Source organism: Engystomops pustulosus, chromosome 1 (assembly GCF_040894005.1).
Source record: "Engystomops pustulosus chromosome 1, aEngPut4.maternal, whole genome shotgun sequence".
NCBI classification, from domain to species: Eukaryota; Metazoa; Chordata; class Amphibia; order Anura; family Leptodactylidae; genus Engystomops; species Engystomops pustulosus.
In genome coordinates this window covers 73749936-73774351 of record NC_092411.1, presented here as the reverse complement: position 1 = coordinate 73774351, position 24416 = coordinate 73749936, and the positions used below count along the sequence as shown (strand labels likewise).

The following is a 24416-nucleotide window of genomic DNA, read 5'->3' as shown; positions in this document are numbered from 1 at the left end:
ATTTGCATTTAGCAGAGCACCTCCACATTAATTTAGTTAGTTTGGGTCCGGAAGTAAATGTTCTACTTCTGGAGAATGCCGATTAAGGCACTTTAGTCAGAACCGTGGTCTAACTAATAAAATAAATTGGTAATAACCAAGCATCTGGTAGACACACAAAATGGCACCAGGAGGTGCACTGCCACTATCACCTGGTAATGGCCTACTCCATAGTTATGTGATTAATACTGTAAACCCCAAAACCATTGAAAAATGTCCAGTGGGAACAAGAAATGTCCCTCTAATAATGTTATTTAGATTTGATTATTAATATCCTGATCCTTCTCAGATGATGGTATAGGAGAGATGTTACCAGCTGCCCTCTTACCACGGGGTTAGGGGCTGGAGATACCTGGGGGGCTGGGGTCTGCAATCCCCTCCTCTCCAGAAGAGAAATGTTCCTTAGATATTGTCCATGGTGGACCTACACTTGAAGTCCTATATAACACATTAGGTTTTGTCATTTTGTGGACACTTTTGTGTCAGATTTCGTTTTGTACATGTTTCCTGTGATGCTAATATTATAATAGAAATTTATTATCAGCAGCAATGAAGAGGTTAATGCAATGCTGTATGCGAAACTATCAGCAAGACACTCAGTATTAATAATTAGAGTGCAAGCTCTGCTGGGGACAGGGGTGGTCACATCGGAACATATTGGAGCTTCCTTCTCTGTTCCGGTCATTATAATAATTCTGCCGAGCCTCCAGCACAGCGGGGGTTAATGGAGGGATTAAGGGGCCAGGCTAGACGTCATGATGGATTATATGGGGTTTTATAAACGTAGGCAGCAGGAGCGGAGCAGAAGACGGGGGCACCGGTGGGTGAGGACAGTAATCGCCAGCTGCCCGGGGGACCGCCCCGGTGTCACCGTCCAAGTGACGCCCCTGCAGTGGGCAGATCCGGCTGAGGAAACTTTCAGCGTGTGCCACCAGTGCTGCCAGGGAGGATGGTGTAGTCTGCAGGGGGACAGGGCAGACCTCTGGTGACATGGCTCCCAATCATTTCTGGGGCTGATTTACTTCAAGTGTCAGGAGCAGCAACTTGAGCCCGGATCCAAGGATGCAGAGATCTGCTGGAAGGAATATGTTGCAGCTTTCATCTGTCCTCCTCATCAGCCTGGCAGCAGCAGCTTTATCTAAAGGTAAGGGCTGAGGGACCGTGCCATCACTTTGTCATCACTGTGTACACATCAAGTCCAGACATTGTCACATCCCAGGGAAAGGACAACTTACAGCATAGCCTCTCTGCTACAAGTCACTAGTTACTGCAATACAGGGAACATGTGCTGATCTCCCTATCTATCTAGTGTAATATTATGGATCCACCTATTCATTCTCCATGTCTATATATATCATTATGTGTCAGATAATCTATCTGTCTATCTATCTATCTATCTATCTATCTCATATCTATGTATCTATCTATCCATCCAGATCCCCATATATAGTATCTGTTTCTATATCAAATGATACTATCCATCAAGACTATATCTTATTATCTACCTATATATCTACCATGTAGCAGGCTCCCCATATATAAGTCTCTTTTTATCAAAACTATCTATCTACCTATTTGTATGTCCAGCTTTGCAACTACACTGTATACAGTATTCATGAAATCTATCTATCTATCTATCTATCTATCTATCTATCTATCTATCTATCTATCTATCTATCTATCCATCCATCCATCAATCAATCCTTGTGTCCTCATCCAATCTATTTCACTGTAAATACGTTTTTTATCATCTTGTCATGATGTCCCTTCCTCTCCCTTTACGCCACTGTTTAAGAGTTTAATTTCTTTTCGAACTTTGCGGATAGATTATGGCTGCAGAGACGACTTGAATTAATAGCATTGGTAGTGGTGAGACATTACTGTCTATGAAACTGGAGCCTCTTAAAGGATGCACATGGCTTTACAATCAGTTCCAGGATTATTATTATTATTATTATTATTGTAAATGATGTAAACAAAGGGATTTGGGAGCTTTGCATTTCTCATGTTGACTTAATAACAGTAAGTATAGAATTTGGCAGCAAATATAAGCATATTGAGAGCAGACCGTGCATGAGACCTCCAAGCCAGGTCCAGGGACAGTGGTGTATACAGTACTCTGATCAATCATCTGCTATGGGAAATATATTTCTGGGCAGCTCTCGTCTATATGACATCTTCAGGATTTCAGGTGCACTTTTGCTCCATTCAGCTTGAATTTCCGATTTCCACTAATAGCCCCCTCGGTTTATGTACTGGTTGTCATTCTGTATAACCTCAGCACAGCTTTTGACAAACAGAGCTTGAACTAGAAAAAGAGACTGTTATGTGCATGTGTCAGTGATGAATTACCCATAGAAAAAGCATCAGGTCATTTGCTATCAACTTACCCAGTAAACAAAATATCACAATTTCTGTGTGCCAGCAGCCATACACCATCATCAATGATCACAATATAGAGTTCTCAATCTGATCATAGTCAGAAAGATTCGCCAGAGATTAGGTGAATGTTTCCACGCTTCTTTCCATTCATCCTCTAATAAATACATGCACAGTTATTTTCCTCTGATCTGAAAAATTCTCCAAGGAAAGAACTCTGCCCATAGCAACAATCAGCACAGGTAATATTTGCATTACAGCACATAGGAAATTCACAGCCAGTTATTGTAAAACATTAAGCTCCTCATGTTTCTGAGGTTATTATCAGTCATTCTGATTAACAGAATGTATTTTATATATTTTATATAATAATAGCAATATATAAGCCAATATCATAAGAAAGTAGCTGTATATGGATGATGCTGTTACATACATTATAGCATAAAGCGAAATGCTGCTTCTTGCCTCAGGGTTGACTTGAGTAGATCTCGAACAATATTAATCTTCCTGTGATAGTATCCTTTACATTCTCATCTGCTGAAAGTTTCTTGCCAAAATCTGTTACTTTTTCCCAAGGTACAATTTTATAACATTTAATCTGAACTGTAGATTATGGCTTTATGAAATAGTTAACTCTCAAGGAGCTAAACCTGAAATCCGCAGCTTTAAAAACAGATCTGCAAATATCATTAACGCCTATAGTTGTATGTGTTTAGAATGTTCTCTTTTCAGAATTGGAGATAGTTAAGATATACTGTAATTATGAGGACAAATGTAATTATGGATCTCCCATCAGTAGTCCCTGTGATCCACACTACAGCCAATGGGGATACATTTATTTTCTGTGTTTTGGGTAAAATGACCAATAAGACCTAAGAGTCTTTTGCAAATGAATGTAGAATGTAAAAAGGAACTTTTTCTTTGAATCTGTTTGGATAAATTTGTTTGTGATCCTTTGGTGGGGGTTTAAGGGGTTGAATAACACTCTAGTGATACTGGATGGTTCACCAGATATCAGGGCTTGCAATGTACCTAGATCAGTGTGAAATTTGCATCTTGTGCCTCTATAGTTTCAGTGGGTCAGATACTTCACAGTTACCCTGGGCGTAAATTGAGGGATTGCCAAATAGGTCTCTGGTTTACACTATGAAAAGTCCTATGACACAGTTCATTGTAGGTGGTACTAGCCAAGATTTATAGGGTATATACACTACTTGAAAGAGGATATTGTGAGAGATTCATTATGGCATCCCCGCCATTTTTTTGGGAAAAAGACGTATCAATCTCCCACTCTCCACCAGTTTTCTAGCTTCGGGCAGAAAGCGGGTGGGGAGTAGGGCCAACAGAGGGCTGTGGGGGGCATGAAAAACAGCTGAGACTATAGCAAAAAACCTAGACTACAGGTCTGAACTGGCAGAGTTTGCCTTTCCCCCTTATTTACTAAGAGGCCGGAGCCACTTAATGGATTACAGTGTTGAGTATCTGTGTGTGTGGGGCGACTTTAAGAACTAAAATACGGCAGTTTTAATGAATTTCCCCCATTTTGTTCAATCATGTAATCCATGGTCATTAAGTTCTGAAGAAAACTAAAAACACCAATGGTAATTTTCAAGCTTTTTTACGTTAATAAGCTCTTTACACTCCTGTTACAATAATTAGTGAATATATAGGGGGATATTCATTATGCTTTCTACACCAGTTCTCCCCCTCCCGCCATTTCCCCACTTTGGTTTTTTTGGGACGTAGAGCAGGCTGCGAGCACCGGTGAGCCAAATTCACAACTTAATAATCTTCTCAGAAGAATTTAGGCAATCTGTTTTGCTCAGGTAAAATGTAATTAAAAAAAAGCAATGTTACCAAAGGTACTTGGAATTATAGTAGTTGTATTTCACATGGACTAATGGTTGTTGAGAGGAATAGCTCTGCCTGGTCTAGGCCTGCCATGTTCTACCATTACACAAGCAGCCTGTTGAATTCAGTAAAAAACATTGAAATATTTGATATATTGCCATTAAATATATGTATAGCAGACATAGCGGTTGCTTTGCGGTCCATAGCATGAGCGAGTCTCCTCCAATTAGTTTAAAAATTTGGATGAAATCTTTTGCGTTTAGTTATGAGAAAAAAACTACATTTTGCAAAAATTTGGAAAAATTCTTTATTTTCAACGTTCTAAATTCTCTACTTTTGATGCAGATAGTCATAGCACCCAAATAAATTCATAACTTACATTTCCCAAATGTCTGCTTTATGTTGGATGGTTTTTTAAGATTCCACATATTTTACTAGAATGTTATGAGGCTCAGAATTTAGGTATCATTTTTCACATTTTTTGTAAAATCACCAAAACCCGTATTTAGATGGACCTGCTCAACTTCTAATTGACACTGAGAGGCCTAAATAATAGCGAGACTTATAAATTACCCCATTATGGAAACTACACCCCTCAACGTATGAAAAACCACTTTTAAGAAGTTTGTTAACCCTTTACGTGTTTTATAGGGGTTAAAACAAAATGGAGGTGCAGACTGCAAATTGTAATATTTTTTCACAATACATTCATTTTGGGTGGAAAATGAAACATTCTGATTAAATGAAAAAAGGCTTCACAAAGTTTGTTACCCAATCTCTCCCGAGTACACGGATACTCTATATGTGGTGGTAACCTGCTGTATGGGCGCACGGCCGGGCATAGAAGGGAAGGAGGCGCCATCCAGATCAGATTTGCTATGTCACATTGTACAGGCTATAATTTTTTTCTTTTTTTAATGAGGACCTATAGGGGCTTATTTCTTTTGTCACATGAGATGCACTTTTCTGGTAGGTAATTTTGGGGCATCTATAGCTTTGTTAGTGGAGGAAATGAAAATCATAGATTTTTAGGAAAATGTTTATTTTTTTTTTCTTTGGCCGTTAACCATACCATAAAAATAGTATATTATTTTTATTCTATGGGTCGCCACGCTTACGGAAATACCTCATTTATATAGATTTTTTTATTTTTTCCCATTTTTACTGAATAAAAAGTAATTTGGCAAAAATGCTGTTAATTTTAGCATCACCATCTTTCATATGCATAACTTTTTTATTTTTCGCCTCACAAATCTGTTTAAAGGCTTATTTTTTGGGGGAAGGGTTGTTCTTTTTAGTGGTCTTATTTTAGAGTGCATAACATTTTTTAAATCACTTTTTAGAGCATTTTTTATAGGGTATTAATTAAAAATTATCTTTTTTTGGAGCTTTTTTTTTTTTCTTTATGGGGTTCACTTTGCGGATCTAATAATGATTCTGTTTTATCATGCAGATTGTTACAGATGCAGGGATACCAAATATGTGGGGGGTTTGTGTATTTTATTCAATTGTACTGAATAAAAACTAATTTGGAGAAAATCTTGTTCATTTTAGCATCACTATCTATTTATATGCATAACTTTTTATGCAGGCGCATGCTCAGACAGTTTACAGTCAGACCCGGAAGGGGTCTGACTGCCAGGGAGTGCGGGCAGCTCTGGGGCACATGGCAGTCCTCGGAGCTGCCCAGAAGAAGATCGGATCCTCCGGTAAGCGGCACGGGGGATCCGATCCATAGCAGGAACACCCTTACACGCCCCGGTCATGCTTTACCGCGGCGTGTAAGGGGTTAACACCCGAGATCGGTGTCGGCTCCGATCGCGGATGTTAGCGCTGGCTGTCAGATGTGATAGACAGAAGCAGGACGTTTAAGTAAGTTCCCGTGCGCTTATCATCTTGCCACGGGGACACCTAGGGGTTAAGTGGAAATGCATATATATGTTCTAGTCTAGCTCCTCCCTGCTTTGTTTAAAAAGCAACTGAAACTCAAAGGGGGAGATTTATCATTAGTCCTATGTAGCTTCTTGGCATATATTTGTAGAAAATTTTTGCGCAAACACAACTTGAGGTTTGAGGTATCAGAGAATGTACTGTGGAAAAACATTGCAAAAAGGCAGAAATTGAGCAGATGTTAAATATACGTGTGTCTGGTGCAGTCTATTCGCATAGACCACATACAGCTAATGGGAAGGCATTTAACACTGCACATACACCGAACTATAAATCCGACTGTTGGAAACCTGCCAGTCTAACACATAGACAACTGCTAAAAATCCTGCCTAATGATAAATCTCCCCCAAAGTGTGAACTTGGCCTGAATCCAATTAATGTTCCCCTTACTCTAGCTACCTGCCCTGGGAAAAGCTGCAGAAAGAGAAACCCCAGTCAGGTGAATAAGAGAGTGCCTACACCAGGGCTTGTTTGCTTTTTATTATTTTTTATTTAGATTTTTTGATTATAACAAAAAGCTTTAGTAAGACACCAAATTTTTCAGTACTTTACTATTGTGGCCTTGTTGAATCTGAATCCTAAAAACAGAGGAATGAACTGATTATAGCCTGGCTTTGTGATGTCCATTTTTCTGAATGAGACAGAAATCTAACTTGTTATCCGTTTCCTGCCTTTTTAATGCATTGTTTGTTGTTTCAGGAAAAAAAAACAGTTTTTATTTACATGCAAATTAATGTTGTGGGCAAGAAGCTTTTAATGAGGGCAATATGCAGACCTAAACAATGTACAGACTATTCTCCAACAAACTGTGACCAGTATGATGCTTCTTCCTAATAAAATATTCTTTCAAATTGTCCGTAGCAAATATTTTACATTTTGGAAACAATGCTGGTGCGTCTCTATCCCTTGCAACATTCTCAGAAATCTTTAGTTACATGAATATATGTGTTATGAATAGATGTCATTTGTTTAGTAGTCGAACATGGGAACATTAATGCAAGTTTACCATATGGCACATTGTATATGGGGTTTTTTTTTCAGCCAAAATCTGCTTATGTACCATGAAGTGCCAACATGTCATTTCAAGCAGTAACTTATTGCTACCTGTTCTTCAACATCATTCAATTGTATCGGCCCCCTGAGGCCACCAATTGAGTTGAAAGAAGGTGGGAAAATTCAGACCATCATTGTAGCTTCTCTCCAGGAAGAATGGTGGGTCCAGCAGGATGACCTACAAAGACAATGCAGTTCTGTCAACACCTTCTCACTTTTCCGGCAATTTAAACAGCCAATGAATTGTCACTTTAAAATAGCTCTGAGATCAGTATCTTTTAAGTTGCTTGGGACTGCAGGAAGATTTGGTGGATTTGGTCCTGTTTGGTAAAATTGGGACAATGGCCTGAGTGCCCACAGAAAGGGCTCTTCTGGCACCTGTGCCATAGGTTCGCCACCACTGCTCTATGTGATCACTTAGATGATATACTTTTTTCCATCAGAAATGTATTTTGGAAAAATCTCGGTTGCATCTGTCTTAATATGATGTGCATTTATACCACATTTGTAGAGATAACTCCTACATGCTAGTACAGTCAGATCTAATGGTTGGATTCTATTAATTATTTGACCAGCAGAAAACATTTTTTATGTGATCCAGCGATGATCAATATGACACCATCATCAGTACTGTTGAAAATACAGAATACAGGCCCTACTAAATTATTGATAATACTACTGGCTTTAAAGCGCTACTTGTGGGCAAACAAGAGCAATTTAAATGCATCATGTTGGTCCTCTTCCTTTAGAAAATAGTATTAGCAAATTGAGTGTCTTGTTTAAACAGATTCAAATCCTAATCAATAAAAAATGGTTACATCTATTCTGGGTAATTAAGAGATTGAAGTAAATCTACCATCAAATCAGGCATGATAAGCCAAGGGCACTTACTCATAGATCCAAGCACTGTGACTGTAATAATCTTCTTATACTTGTTGTTCATGGCCTCCTTACTTCTAAAATCAACTTTAAAATGATGTTAATGACACCGAGTGGCTACTGATGAAGTTACTAGAAAAAATCTTAAAAAAAGATAAAATTCAATACAAAACAATTGCTGTTGGATCTTTAATCATATATTCTTATCTCATTTGTGTATCCTATATCCCATAAGTGAAGATATAGAACAGAAAAACCAGCTAAGGGTCAGTAATCACTTTGTAATGTCACAGCTTTAATTACAACTGACAAGTGGGAAAAGAAAATTGTATTACACTCTACATCCAAAGGTTTAACTTTATTTTATAAAGCTGACAGTGCTTGGCAAATGCAACTGGTATCCAAAGTGTCTTCATCATAAAGTGTCCTGTAATAGTTGGACTGTGTTCCGCCATTGTTCAGTATTATACAAGTGCAAAATTAGTTTTGTAGTTACAATGGATCCCAAATAATAGCATGCTCTTACGAATTCACCAGAAATATACAGTCAAAAGCTTATAGCAAATCAGAGGCTTTAGCTAAATGTGGTGATACACAATACATATTTTTTGGATTATCCTATCAATTGTGTGTTTAACATTGGTGTCTTCATTTCCATTTCATAATGCTTAAGTCTTTGTTCTCAAGGAAAATACCGTATATACTCGAGTATAAGCCGACCCGAGTATAAGCCGAGACCCCTAATTTTACCACCAAAAACTGGAAAAAACTACTGACTCGAGTATAAGCCGAGGGTGGGAAATGCATTGGTCAAACCCCCCCAGTAGTATACAGCCTGCCAGCCCCCAGTAGTATACAGCCTGCCAGCCCCCAGTAGTATACAGCCTGCCAGCCCCCATGTAGTATACAGCAGCCCCTAGTAGTATACAGCAGCCCACAGTAGTATACAGCAGCCCACAGTAGTATACAGCAGCCCCTAGTAGTATACAGCAGCCCACAGTAGTATACAGCAGCCCACAGTAGTATACAGCAGCCCACAGTAGTATACAGCAGCCCACAGTAGTATACGGCAGCCCACAGTAGTATACAGAAGCCCCTAGTAGTATACAGCCAGCCTGCCCCCACGGCCCTTAAAAAAATAAACTTATATACTCACCCTCCGATGTCAGCGCGGCTCCCCGATGTCGGCGCGACTTACCAATGTCCCCGATGTCAGCGTGCCCCGTCTTCTTTCTTCTCCGCGGCACTTCTTCTTTCTTCTATCTACCGGCATGGACGCGGCCATCTCTTCTTCTAGCAGGCGCATACTATGACGCGGCCGCTGCTGACGTCATAGTATGCGCGGCCACTAAGAAAACATGGCCGCGTCCATGACGGAAGATAGAAGAAAGAAGAAGAGCCGCGGAGAAGAAAGAAGACGGGACGCGCTGACAACAGGGACATCGGTAAGTGGGTAATTTTTTTTTATATAGACTCGTGTATAAGCCGAGGGGACGTTTTTCAGCACATTTTTTGTGCTGAAGAACTCGGCTTATACACGAGTATATACGGTAATCCAGTGCCAGAAGTGATTATTAATGTCTACCTCTCTCTACTACCTGAGCATGTATGCGTTTAAGTTTGGGATTGGTAGATGTGTTTAACCATTCGGTAAAAGAATGTTCAGCCTAAAAACTAACAAGATCTGTTCTTCCTCCTTGCTGAGTGATGTGTGACTGAATCACAGATCTATTCTTTTTAGCCCATTTCCTTTGAGAGCAAACCCATGTTAGACTCCGATTGCAGAAGATATAATGGGACATTCTCTTCTCTTCCAGGCTTTTTCAGAAATCAAACAGAGTACGATACTTTCCATACAGGTCTACTATCTGGTTCCTTTACATAGAATCCATGCTTTGAATACAGAGTAACTTCAAGTGTTTTGACGTTGGGGTAGGAAGCAATGGTAGTCAGTAAAATCCTTGCTCTTCCTTGCAGTGGGTGGGACTGTTATAATTGCAAAAAACAATAGATACATAGGTGAACCAATTATTCAAAGAAAATATCACAAAAAGATGTATTTACTAGATACTTTGGACTTATGTAGTAAAAATGTAATCACAAGGTTTTCCCATACATCTCCCCCGAAGTGAAAATCTTTGGAGGTACTGCATTTTCCATTGAACAATTATTGTATGTTAGAAGAAGACCTTCAGTTTCGACTTGCTTTGTAAACCTATAAAGAGCACCGTGAAGGTAATGATTTTCTATGGATTTCGATGAGACAGTGTTAGGGAATTACAGAGGTTGTGGCTGTACTAACAGCATTACCCTCTCAAGGGCCCTTTTGAGTCATTATTAGTATCTCTGGTCAGATCACTTTCCTATACACATTTTTCATGTGTAAATGAGCAGATCAGTGAAACACGTGATTGTGGCTGCAGTGAACTGTGTACCGTGAATTTATTTACATTTTCATTTTTCGTAAAATATATTATCCTTCACACTTTCAGGAAGTGTTGAACTGGATCTTTGCCAATATTATATAAAAAAAAAGCAATAAATTACACTTAGAAGTGGAGCCTCTAAATCTAAAGGCATTAATAAGCATGTTAAAGGACATTAGAAAAATAATGGCTGGCATAGAGGAAACAGCTCTTCTCTTGTCTGGTGTTGTTGCCCAGCACAGTTCACTTTAATTGAACTAAGCTGACACATCCCATCAGCAGAATGCATTTTCCGGAGAAAAATACGTTTTTCTAATGGTATAAAACCTCTTCGATTTATGGTATGGGTCACAAAGACAGAATCCTGTTCCAACTGTTCCCTTAGGTAGTTCTTACTGGTGGCTATATAAAGTTATCTCTACCACATCATTTTAGAACACCTATTGTCAACACAACAATAAAATGCCCATCCAGGGATGTAACTTTTACATCAGGCCTCTGAGTCCCTTGTGACCCTTTTTTCCACTTTAATGTTTCCATGCGTGCTATGCATGAACATGGCTCAGGGATATGTGTGGCTTATGGCAAGTTGTTCCACCTTTCTAAAATATTTGCTTGTGTTCAGTTACATGTGTGTAGTATTACTGCACAATCTCACAGTGGATCACTATATTCCCATTTATAAAAAAGAATATTAGACGATCTACACATCTGAAGCTAGGATTTGCTTGTTAGCGCAGTTTGTGAAAACTTTTAATTGGTTCCAGAAACTTACACATCCTGGTAAATGGAACAATACTTAATCAGCCATAATGCATTGCCACAGGTCCAAATGGCTCTCTATGATCATATCCAGTATCATATTGTATTACTCCATATGTTTTTGCTCAGTTACGAGAAGGAAAAAATATCAGGAGAAGCTGCAAATGCCTGCATTTCAAAAGTTCCCAAAATGTCTAAATTTCCATTCTTAAAATGCGTAGTCCATACAAATAAGGTTGTGTTACTGTTACACCGAAACCTCAACCTGAGCAGCGTGTGAATTCATACATGAACATTTTAATTTATTATTATTTTTACACTGATCAGGTTGGATATCAGGTGAAACAACTGCTCCACCGCACCAAGAAGCACTCTGTTAATTGTCTCTCTCCTGTTGTATTGATGACGGCAGTGTTATGTCCAGCAGAAACACATTCCAGCTGACTACCATTGATTCCTAATGTTTACAGCATCATATCCTATCATCTTACTAGCTGAAGGTAAACTGCACCATGGAACAATCTTTTCTTCTTCTTATGTGTAATAAAAGCATAAATGGAAGACAGGGAAAGAAGAGAGATCCACCCCCTACACATCTAGATTATCCTTCACTGCTCTTGCACTTTGTCAAACTTGTTAATGAACTAAGGCAAGATGATGTAGGAGGGCCATAATACCTATGTATGGACTTTGAAATAGATAGTTTTGTAACCAGCAATATATAATGATCGAGTTTGAAAGTACTGAAGGAATTGCTGCATTTAATGAATTTTACCCCTCACACCAGTAATCCCTGCTTGTAAGAGGTTAAAAGTCCTCCCCATATCACCTAAAACTATCTGCCACTGAGGCACTGTACCCTTATTAAAGCCATTTTTCTGACAAATTCTGAATAGAAGAGTCATGTTTCACCAGGCTGCCAGTGAACTACATCTTCTTCTTTTGATTGACAGCTCAGTAGCTTTTCATATCTTAACCTGAGCAGACAGGAAGTCTCTCCCTGTCCACTTCTTGTCCTGCAGTCCTCAACAAAGGCACGCTGTGAGCTGAAAATGTGGTTAGATTATCAGGGTGTAGTTTTATATACACTTTCATTTAGCTTTTGAACATTGTACTAGCATTTGACACATAGAAAGAGAGATAAGATAAATGATGTATGATGAGATCCAAGTGATACATATTATGCACAATGACACATTTAGGTCTGCTACATCTCTGCTCTTCAACAATACATAGATCTGCTGTGCCTGTCTCCCCCACCACAAATAAAGAACTTATCTGCCTGTATGTATACACTCCTCAAGCTGCTGCCGGCAGGAACTCAGTGTCTGTGTATCAGTGTGAGCTCCCTCCTGGACTGCAGGTGAGCGGGGCTAGAGGCAGAGAACAGAGCGAGACAGAAATCTCAGCTCCAGGGCTGTCAGACAGAAAAGCAAGATAGCTTCCGAGTTACAGGGTCATGCCTAGGGGCAACTGAAATTGTGTACACCAGGACTGATAGAGACAGGTTGGACTTATAGCTGTGAAATGCTGCATTTTTGTTAATAATAATGAATTAGAGAATGTGTTTTTTTGTTATCCTAAGTACATTTAGGAAATTTGTGTTCGTGGGAATACCCCATTAAAAGGAGCCCCTTCATGTATGAATTGTACAGTGTGTGTGCAGAGGACTAACACTGTTTCAGGTACTTCTATGACTTTTAGTCTTCATTTTACAGCAATTCTGTGCTCCTGTGTCTCACTGCTCCCAGTCTTCTCCCCTCTGTATATAGCTTCTTAGTAATCTGACTATTGCTAGTTTTATTGAAAAGTGTTTGGCTATTTAAGCTACTAGAGGAAAGGGTTTCATACATGGTGTAAAATCTGGTTTGGGTGGTTAAATGTTTTGAGCAAGTACATTCCTGTGGGTGCGTCCCATAAAATCAATCTTTAAAGGGGTTATGCCACGAAACAATTGACTGCAAAAAGCTGTCAAAGAGGTTTCAAATATTTCAAAAATCTATTTGTAATGGTTACCTGGAATTAAAGATACCTTTCTATTTGTTATTATGATGCTTGTTCAGCCTCTATTCTGCTCCACAAAGAAGCAGATGTGGGAGGGGCCTAGTGATCAGCCTTCAGAGTCTCCTTCCACCTGCTGTGCTCAAATAGTCCCTGCATTTACTGATCCAATAGAAATGTGTCATACGCCCCATGTTAAAAGTGCACCAAAAAAAGTTGGTGCAGTCTGCCAAAGCAGTGCAGGGGGCACCAGATTCATGAAGAACGTGCGCCAAAAATCCTGAATCTGGCGCCCCCTGCACACTACACAGGACACATGTACTATGTATTCTCACAGCATCATGGTCGGTCAGGCTGACATGCATGGCGGAAGTCTAGGTGGGTGCAGGGGAGGCAAACCCCACATGTATCGTCACTCCAAAGTGCCACTTACCCCTGAGGAAGTCACTTCGAAGTGAGGATACGCATGGAGTTTGCCGTCCCTGCATTTTTCTAGACCTCCGACATATTTACACTTTACTGTCCGCCTGACCGACCATGATGCTGTGAGAATACATTGTTTTGCTCTACTTGTATGTATTGATTGTACAAAATTCGGTGCATTAATATGGACCTTTTCAGTTGTTTTTATGACTTTTACTAAGAAACTTTTGTATTTTTGTATGTTGATTGCATCTCTTTCTGTGTATTTTGTAAGGAATTGCAACTAAATCACTAGATAGATATTTATGAGACAGATAGATATGAGATGGATAGAAAGATGACAAGTGATAGATAGATAACAGGACTTGGATAGATAAATAGGTGACGGCTTCTCACATGTTACTGATCTTTAGCTACTTCCCTGCTAGTCAGGGACAGGGGCCCCTTTGCAGAAGAGCAGGGTAGCATGGAGGGACAGTGAATGGTGGAGAGTACAGGAGGAGGACTGCATCAGGAGAGGTCAGAGCTCAGCCTGTTACTTGTGTTATCTCTGCAGCCTCCTGTGTGACCTGACTAATGGTGGAGGGAGGAATGGCTGGTATATTGCTATGATCCATGTGAGGAGAGGACTCCTCTGTGCAGCAGATAGTCATGTCTGGCTGCATTTACCTTGTATCTGCTGCTGTAGGCTCCTGTGTGACCTGACTAATGGTGGAAGGAGTAAGGGCTGCTACATTGCTATGATCCATGTTAGGGGAGGACTCCTCTGTGCAGCAGATAGCCATGTCTGGCTGCAGTTACCTTGTATCTGCTGCTGCAGCCTCCTGTGTGACCTGACTAATGGTGGAAGGAGTAAGGGCTACTACATTGCTATGATCCATGTTAGGGGAGGACTCCTCTGTGCAGCAGATAGTCATGTCTGGCTGCAGTTACCTTGTATCTGCTGCTGTAGGCTCCTGTGTGACCTGACTAATGGTGGAGGGAGGAGAGGGCTGCTACATTGCTATGATCCATGTTAGGGGAGGACTCCTCTGTGCAGCAGATAGTCATGTCTGGCTGCATTTACCTTGTATCTGCTGCTGTAGGCTCCTGTGTGACCTGACTAATGGTGGAAGGAGTAAGGGCTGCTACATTGCTATGATCCATGTTAGGGGAGGACTCCTCTGTGCAGCAGATAGCCATGTCTGGCTGCAGTTACCTTGTATCTGCTGCTGCAGCCTCCTGTGTGACCTGACTAATGGTGGAAGGAGTAAGGGCTACTACATTGCTATGATCCATGTTAGGGGAGGACTCCTCTGTGCAGCAGATAGTCATGTCTGGCTGCAGTTACCTTGTATCTGCTGCTGTAGGCTCCTGTGTGACCTGACTAATGGTGGAGGGAGGAGAGGGCTGCTACATTGCTATGATCCATGTTAGGGGAGGACTCCTCTGTGCAGCAGATAGTCATGTCTGGCTGCATTTACCTTGTATCTGCTGCTGTAGGCTCCTGTGTGACCTGACTAATGGTGGAAGGAGTAAGGGCTGCTACATTGCTATGATCCATGTTAGGGGAGGACTCCTCTGTGCAGCAGATAGCCATGTCTGGCTGCAGTTACCTTGTATCTGCTGCTGCAGCCTCCTGTGTGACCTGACTAATGGTGGAAGGAGTAAGGGCTACTACATTGCTATGATCCATGTTAGGGGAGGACTCCTCTGTGCAGCAGATAGTCATGTCTGGCTGCAGTTACCTTGTATCTGCTGCTGTAGGCTCCTGTGTGACCTGACTAATGGTGGAGGGAGGAGAGGGCTGCTACATTGCTATGATCCATGTTAGGGGAGGACTCCTCTGTGCAGCAGATAGCCATGTCTGGCTGCATTTACCTTGTATCTGCTGCTGTAGGCTCCTGTGTGACCTGACTAATGGTGGAGGGAGGGCTGCTACATTGCTATGATCCATGTTAGGGGAGGACTCCTCTGTGCTGCTGGAAGCAACTGTGGAGCAGTGGAAATCACCTCATTCACTGGTGTAGACGGCTGAGCTCTCTGCCCCCTGTCTCACTTCCTATTGGCTGCAGTGTGTCAGCTGATCTCTCAGTGTGGAGAGGAGCTGTGAGCCAGTGGAGTGATCTGTAGTGCAGAGCAGGTGGGGGAATGTTTGTGCGCAGACTCTGCCAGATCAGCTGTTGCTCAGGACGGGACACAGCTACCACCAGGGGGCACCAGCAACCAGGACAAAAGGAGTTATCTCAGTAAGCCTGCCTATTTTGTAATAAGTGTAAATGGTGAAAGTACTTGTCACAATGCATTGGACCCAATTACAGCCATTTGCTATGGTGACACAACTCCCAAACTCCTCCACCATCATAGGTGTATACTGAGTCTTCCTAGGCTTCCTCAAGGCTTTAGTATTTTACCCCAAATAAATAGTTCTACATTTTATCATTTTATTTCCTCAGAACTTTGAATGGCCCCTAATAGTGAACTTATTGCAAGCCTGTAAGCCTGAGTCAAATGACAACCGGGGCAATTCCAAGAGCCCCTCTGTGCTGCAAATTCACAGGCACGTAGACTGTCTCAACCCCCCCCCCCCCTGCTGCCTCAGCCATTTCTTCCTCGATCTGCCTGATGTAATCTCACTGCAGCACAGGAAGTTCCAGAACACAGTGTGGGGAGGGGGGCGGTGGTTGAGTGATCCTTGCACACTGTAACAGCCTGTGAATCTGCAGCACGGTGATGCTAGATTACCCTTATTATAAATTCCCCCAAACACAGCATGTAAAAACTGATCACACAGGCAATTTCAGGTATTGCACCAGTGCAGAAAAATGTACTATAAAACCTAAAATCTAGGAGTTAAGTCATTGCTCACATAATAGTGTGACCTCACACGGATATGTTGTTTGTTAAGCTGAAGCTAATAGCAAAAAAGTTACATTATTGACAACCTTGTATTTATATCCTGGTATATCTATATGTACATAATAGCAACAGAGTATCTTATAGGATAATGGTTTCCCTGCAAGGAAATATATCTTTTCATGAGTGACTGCTGCCCTCTCAGCGCACAATAAAAATCAGTTTCCATGTGTGTAAAGGTACTTATACTTCTAAGTTAAACTGTGCCAGCAACAACAAAGTCAGAAGTGTACCTTGGATAATAATTAATGCATCTTTATTGAATACAAAATATTGTTATTGAATAAAGAAAGGATTGAGTAAAGTTAAACGAATTCCATCAAATGCAATTAGCTTAAAATCACTCACCAAGCACGGCCATGTACATCTAATATGATTACTCTGGGGAGATAGATATCTGCTGTCTGCTTGACGCACCTGCTAGCTAGAGGTTTACCCACAAATGTAACAATGATTTACTTGGTCTTTTAATAAATGAACATGTAGCAAATAATTTAGGAGATTATGACATTTCTATTTAGCTGCCGATGTTTTACATTGCCTATTCTAGGGAGTTGTTTTTCTTATACATTGTTTTGAAAGCGATTGAGACAAATAGTATTTGTGAATGCATTGAAAAGTATTATTATGTGATGATTTAGTGATTGATCTGGATATAAAGGGATATTCCAGGAATAGGCATACTTCATATTCAAATGGGTCATTAAAATATTAGCTAATATGCAATTAGCTGTTATTTGAAATGTTGCTCCCCTTAGTGGAAAAATGTTGTGGACATACAATGTAATGAAGAATTAAAATACTACTGGCCGGTTAATCAGTCCATTGATTTTATCTCTGTGAAGGAGACACAGGACAGAAGATGGCCACTGGCCACATGTCCACATCACATGTCCTGCACCTGTCTGAGCAGGTCATGTGATCATCACTATGGTTGCCTGTTGTTGGTTGCTTGCAGGGTGTACAGTATGGCTAGTGTTTTGGTGAGACCAATTTCAGTGAGGCAATGTGCAGTGATGGCAGTTACACATGCATCATTAATATGGTATGACAGTCTGTTAGATCATCAATGGGAACAAAGCATGAGAGGGAGGCACTGTTACTGAGAACTGAGGGATCATGGGAGTTGTAGTATCCTGCGGTGGCCACTTTGAGAACTCCATTTACTTTAGAAAGCCCAAATAATTTTGTGAATTAGAAAAGCAAACTACTTAAGCGATTGTGATTAATGGCATAAAGTTTTGTCATACTCATTTATTTATGGCATTATGGGTTTCATCAGAAGTTCATATTTGCGGAATACCCCTTTAATACTTTCTTTACCATGAAAGTGAGATTTGCCAAGCTTAAAGGAAATTTTGTTTTCTAGTTCGTGATTTGCATTTCATATTATTGACAAAATAGTTGCTTGCTGTCAGGATTCAGGATCAGTGGACCCTCTGGACCACTGCAGGAGGTGGTACCAGCCGACACCTTGGACCGGAATCTAAGTGGCACTTGGTCTTCACCCGAGCCTGCCACAAAGCAGGGTGGGCTTGCTGCGGCGGGGTGCCACCAGGTCGTTCCACAGGTGCGACTAGCCCGTGGTGGCAGCCATATTTAGGCACAGGGTCAGGGCAGGCGGTAGAGATGCAAGGTCAAAGTCCAATCCGAGGTCAACACGGGAGGTCCAGGCAGATGGGAATGGAAACACAGCAACAAGGAACAGGAGCACGGGAACAGGAACACAGGAATGGACTGGAACATGGGAACACGAATGCAGGAACGGAATACAGGAACACAGAAGCAGGTATGGGAACGCAGGAACACAGAGGAGTTTTCACTTCAGGAAATGGCTTGAAGATCCGGCGGGGAGTGATGGGAACCGCCGGAATATATAGCAACCCCAGAAGTGGCCAGCACCAATCATTGGTGCGCTCGCCCTTTAAATTTTGGAGTACCGGCGCGCAGTGTAGCCGGGAAAAGAGCAGGATCGTGGAGAGGTAAGTTTGGAATGGGGGCCGGGGCAGCGCCATGGAGAGGGGCACGGGTGTGCCCGCGATCTGTGACATGGATCGCCGGGACACCCATGACAGTGGCATCAGTTCAATGGATTGTAGGTGGGGCCCTGATGGTTTCTGTACAATTTATAAGTGCTGTACATCGCTGGAAAGTTGAGCAAGCCACCTGGTGAGCACTCCCTTCCCCACTAAGGGTTAGAAGCTTCTTGCATCATCCATCCCCTTCTCATCAACAGTACTGAGCACTTATTGCTTTTGATAACATATTACTTAAAGTCTGATATTTTATTCTTATTTAAGACAAAAGAAGCCTTTGAAATGCAAAACAAAATTGAAAAACTATTATTCACTCAAAAATATCTAGTAGTTTGGAACAAAACACTGGTCATTTTTCAGTAGTTTCACTAATGATCTTTTGTACATTTTGTCCTCCTTAGCAGGTTGTTAGAGGGAATTTCTGCTCTCTTTGTCGAACCCAAGAACATCAGTGACTTATTTAATCATTCCTGGTGGTGCAAGATATATCATTAACTCAAGTGTGAGTATACACGTGAGAGATACCAACACCATAGTTGGAAAGATATATGACATATATAAATCAGCCAAATCCTCCATCAAAATCTACAGTTTTTAAACCTTAAATTGAAATCTACCATCAAAATCAAGCATGATAAACCAGAGATTCCTTTATCCAGGCACTGTGACTGTGTAACATTCGTTATCCAAGGCCACCTTCATTCTAAAATTAACAATCTGTAACAGTCTGTAAAGCTAGATCACAGAGGGGCTAGTGTAGCCCCTCAGGCTCATTAGAATAATTTAAAAAGTTGACATTTGAAGGAAGGAGGCCATAGATAACAAATATAAGATTACCACAGTCACAGTGTCTGGATCTATGAGTAAGTGTCTCTGGTTTAAAATGCTTCATTTTGATGGCAGATTTCCTTTAACATGACCAAACGGAACACAATTTTTCCCTCTTTCCAACACCTATCGATCACAATTAATGACTCCACACTCCCCCCAGGCCCAAAAATTAGTTGCCTTTGTGTAACCTTTGTTCCTGCCCTATGCTATAATGCTATAACATTTCAACGTAATAATCTCAATGTTATAATCTCTGTGGCTCCTATGTGAATTTGCTAGAGATTAATCACTTGGATATACCATTTTCTATGGGTTAAGCCATTAACCTTTTTAGATTACATTAATAAAGGCTAATTTTAATTATTTGTGTACATCCTGCCTATTGCAATGAAATGTATGTTTTGAAAGGATATGTTATTGGAATGGAAAAAGATGTAGTGTGTTTTTACAAATATTTTACAAATAAATCTAACCGTTTCCTTTTATATTTGACCATACAATTTTTTTTTTACAAAAGGATGTGTGTAAATTTGGAGAGAATATGGTAGGAAGAGTATTTATTTATCAACAAAAAGGCAACCTTGTGTAAAACTGCATACGTTTTTAACAACGGCAGATATTAAAGGTGCTTTAAGGTGCTTTAAGTCTTTCATCAATAACGCTAGCTTCTGAATCATAAAAATAGATGTGTGTTTGGCTGTAACGTAATCTCCTAAAGGGAAATAACATATGGTATAAATAAGATGAGTGGCAGTGGCATCTAGTGTTGCGTGCAATACTTCTACAGTACAGAGCAGTAATCACACATTCAGCATTATATGCAAAAAATAATTCTTCTTGGTCTGCGATTTTGTATGTGAAATGTAAATTATGATCATTTTTGTAGATATATCTCACAAAGTCTGATATCTCATTAATTAGCAATTTAATGTAGGTTTCCTCCCACCATCAAATTAGCAAGGGTGGCAGAAAAAGTCAAGACCTTAAGTATATACTCTTTTAAAACATTAGAAAAATTACTGTTTTACAAGATGGTGAGCAACTGCATTTACGGGTTTGTCAAGCGGGATACAAGTATATAGCGACAAAACATTTCATGTTACCCTTTGGTGCAGAGCTTACCACTGAATTTTTTTCAATACATTGGGGCGTATTTACTAAGGGTCCACGGATCGCATTTCTGTCGGGTTTTTTTAATGTTTTCGGGGATCGCGGCCCCTGGGACAGGTATTTAGCAGGCAGTTGTGTTGCACACGATCGGATTTTGACGCAATCGCGCGGATTTAACTTAAAAATTGTGTCTCAAGACATGCACTCAAATACACCGGGAGGATGGAGGATATCCGGCGCACGAGCTCTGTGAATCATGTCAGAAAGCATTATCATCGGACAACACACAGCGGGGATCGCGATAGGACCACGTAAGTAAATGTGCCCCATTGAGACCCATCCCACTGTCTCTAATATAACCTGGGGTTTGAGGAGACTATGCAACCAAGCTCCTATGTTTTCATTTAGGGAATTAACCACTGATATGATAGGAGAAAAATCTCTCCATGGGTTTTAGGATTAACATGAAAATAGGACACATGGAACATAGTTGATTTCTATAACTATAAAACAAATCATTTAGTAAATAGTAACTAGCTTCCATGACTCCGTAAAGAACACAGAAAAAACAACATTGGAACCTATTTGTACAGGTGTTTACCCACATGTGATGAAAAATTCTCATGCAGAATTTGCCTCAAATTCTATGATCAGTTACCATGTACATCTGTTATCTATGATCAGTGGTGGATTATAATATAGGGGGTTTGGGCAGTAGCCCGAGGCTCACAACTTCTAGGGGGTCCATGGCCACCCAAACCACCCACCAAATTTTATACTTAGAAGGACCTTCGTCAATGAAATCCTTGTATATATGTTCCTGCTCTAAATACACATGTACATGAGAGTAATTTCAGGATTCTTTAAAAGTTCTCCTAAGGTCCTTAACCCCTTCCCGACATTTGACGTAATAATACTGCATGGCGGGAGGTGCGTTCCCGCAAAATGCAGTATTATTACGTCATGCTTCTGGCGCCGGCTCCTGAACGGAGCCGGCGCCAGAAGCTGCGGGTGTCGGCTATATATTATAGCCGACACCTGCCTCTAACACCCGCGATCGGAGATTTCTCCGATCGCGGGTGTTAACCCCTAACACGCCGCGGTCGCGCTGACCGCGGCGTGTCAGAGGCATTTAAATGCAAGGTGAAGGGAATCGGACCCCCCCGCGGCGCTTACCGGGGGGGTCCGCTGCTCCGATCGCAGCCCCGGGACTGCCGGTGCCCGGGGCTGCGAGATCTTCATCCGGAAGCCGGGTCCTGCCTTCTGGCAGGACCCGGCTGTAAGACACTGGGCATGCGCAGCATGCTCAGTGTCTTACATTACACAGTGCAATACTTCTGTATTGCACTGTGTAACCTGTAAAATAGCTTGAACAAGTGATCAGAAGATCACTTGTTCAAGCTTAGATGTCATTACCTGTAAAAAAAAGTTAAAACAATAAATAAAGGTTTTTAAAAATAAAAATAAATAATAAAAGAAAGTGAAAGTCCCCCCAAACACCACATTTCCCTTTACACAAGTAATAAAGTATAAAATACACTAAATCACAAAAAAACCCCACTTATTTGGTATCGCCGCGTCCGTAACAATCTGTACAATAAATCCTAATCATAATTGGACCCGCTCGGTGAACGTGGTAAAAAAAAAACCCCAAAAACTTGCCAAAAATTTAAACTTTTTATCAAATTGCTTTACAAAAAATGTTCTAAAAAGTGATCCGAAAAAGTTACAAGCGCCAAAATGATACCACTGAAAAGAACAACTTGTCACGCAAAAAATAAGCTCACAACCAGCTCCGTCAACCAAAAAATACTATAGTTATGCCGCTATAAAGATGGCAATACTAAAACAAATTCAATTTTTTCTATTCTAGTTTTCCTTCAATAAAATTGGACAAATATAAATAAAACTATATAAATGAGGTATCACCGTAATCGTAGTGATCCGTAGAATAAAGATAATATATTATTGTTATGCTACAGCGAACCCCCCCCTCAAAAATGCTAAAAATCCAAAACAAGAATTGATGATTTTATTTTCCTCCACACGAAAAAAGTTAATAAAATTGCTTCAATAAGCTAAACACCCTCTAAAATAAAGTTTTTTTTACAGTGCATCTCGTCTCGCAAAAAATAAGACCTTATTTGTCTAAATTGCTTAAAAAATAAAGATTGTATAGCCTATTCCCAACGCGCGTTGTAATAGAACGGTGCGGCGGGTAGTGACTTGCCAACACGGTTCAGACACAGTGATCGGGGCAAGATGGCAGCTGATCCTAACAGCCATCCATCCTGCCCCATGGACCAGAAGGGTTATGTCCCCCCCACACACCCCCAGTTTATTATCGCTGCTATTGGCTCATCAATTCAGACGAGCCAATAGCAGCGAATTTACTTATGACGTCAGTAATACCGGTCACCATGTCTGTAGACACGGTGATCGGGGCAGAGTGGCGGCTGTTCCTGACAGCCACCAATTGTGCCTTGTGGTTCAGAGGGGTTTTGTTGCCACCCTCTGTCCATGTTTGCTGCTATTGGCTGGTCGATTTGGTCCAGCTAAAAGCTGCAATATTCGTCACAATGGGCATCGCTAGGGTGAATAAGAGCAACACTTGGCGATAATTTCCCTACTAAAACGAAGATATGGTACAAAAGCGCTGGCCGTGTACATTGTACAGATTACGCTGTACAACTCTTACGAGCTGTTCCAATGTGCAGGTCCTGCCGTATCATTTCTCCGTTTTCAAGAGGAAGATATTAGGAAACTAATATTGGGACAAGAAGGACGGGGCCCCTGTACCTCTGGTTTAGATGTTCCTGTGTTTTGCCAGGACAGCATTTTCCCGGTGAATTCTGCTGCTTCTAATGGTAGGACTCAATAAAGAGTCTGTTCCAAAAGAGGAGTTAGGATGGACACTATATACTAAGGATGGACACTATATACTAAGGATGGACACTATATACTACTAAGAGACCTGCGACAACTCCAAGTGTGACAAAAGTTTAGATGGTCCCCTGGTCTATTCTACCTCCTTATACGCAACACATTCAAAATTCACGCCCAACCTGTTGTGAATTCAGTAAAATGAATAATTGTAACAACTGGTAAGTCACGTTGCTCCCTATACCCCTCCACATTATTTCATAAGGGGCGCCACATAACGGGCACTGAACGTTCCAGAAATAATTGCAATTTCCATCTTGGACTCCATCGCACATCGTATTTGGAAACCACCTGTATGTTCAAATGCTCATTTCACCACGTGTATTACACTACACCACATATTACACCTTGCTAAATTCCCCAAGGGGTGTACATTCAACAATTAGGGTCACTTTTCGGGTTTTCCTCTGTTTTGGTACCACTACGGCTCTCCAAATGTATCCTGACACATGTGAAGGATTTCTTGCAAATTTGGCCTCTAAAAGACAAACACCCCTCTTTTCCTCTACTGTGCGCCCATAAAGCATTTTATATGCACATGTGGGGTACTTCTACACTCAGGAGAAATAGTTTTACACCTTTTTCGGGGTTATTTAATATATTATCCCTTGTGGCTTACATAAATTAGGGGTAAAGTGACATTTATAGGAAAATTTTCACCTTTTTAATGTTTAGGGCCTAATTGGATCATTCACCTGTAGGGGCAAATACATATATTGCACATTGCAAAATTCTCTAAGGGGTGTGTGTTCAAAAATTAGGATCACTTTTTGGATTCTTATCTGTTTTATACCACTAGGGCTCTCCAAATGCATGTCAAACATTTCTGTCAAATTTG

The 24416-nt window shown here is 40.8% G+C and overlaps 1 protein-coding gene across 1 annotated transcript in view; it reads left to right on the top strand.

Annotated features, from left to right (window-relative positions):
• Positions 1 to 815: 815 nt before the first annotated feature.
• The window catches only part of LOC140123961 (transmembrane protein 132D-like), a 470866-nt gene continuing 447265 nt past the window's right edge, over positions 816 to 24416 (top strand). Inside the window, exon 1 of the mRNA XM_072144372.1 lies at positions 816 to 1183. Coding sequence (XP_072000473.1) covers positions 1102 to 1183 — 82 coding nt within the window. The 5' untranslated portion in view covers positions 816 to 1101. The remainder of the gene's footprint in view (positions 1184 to 24416) is intronic.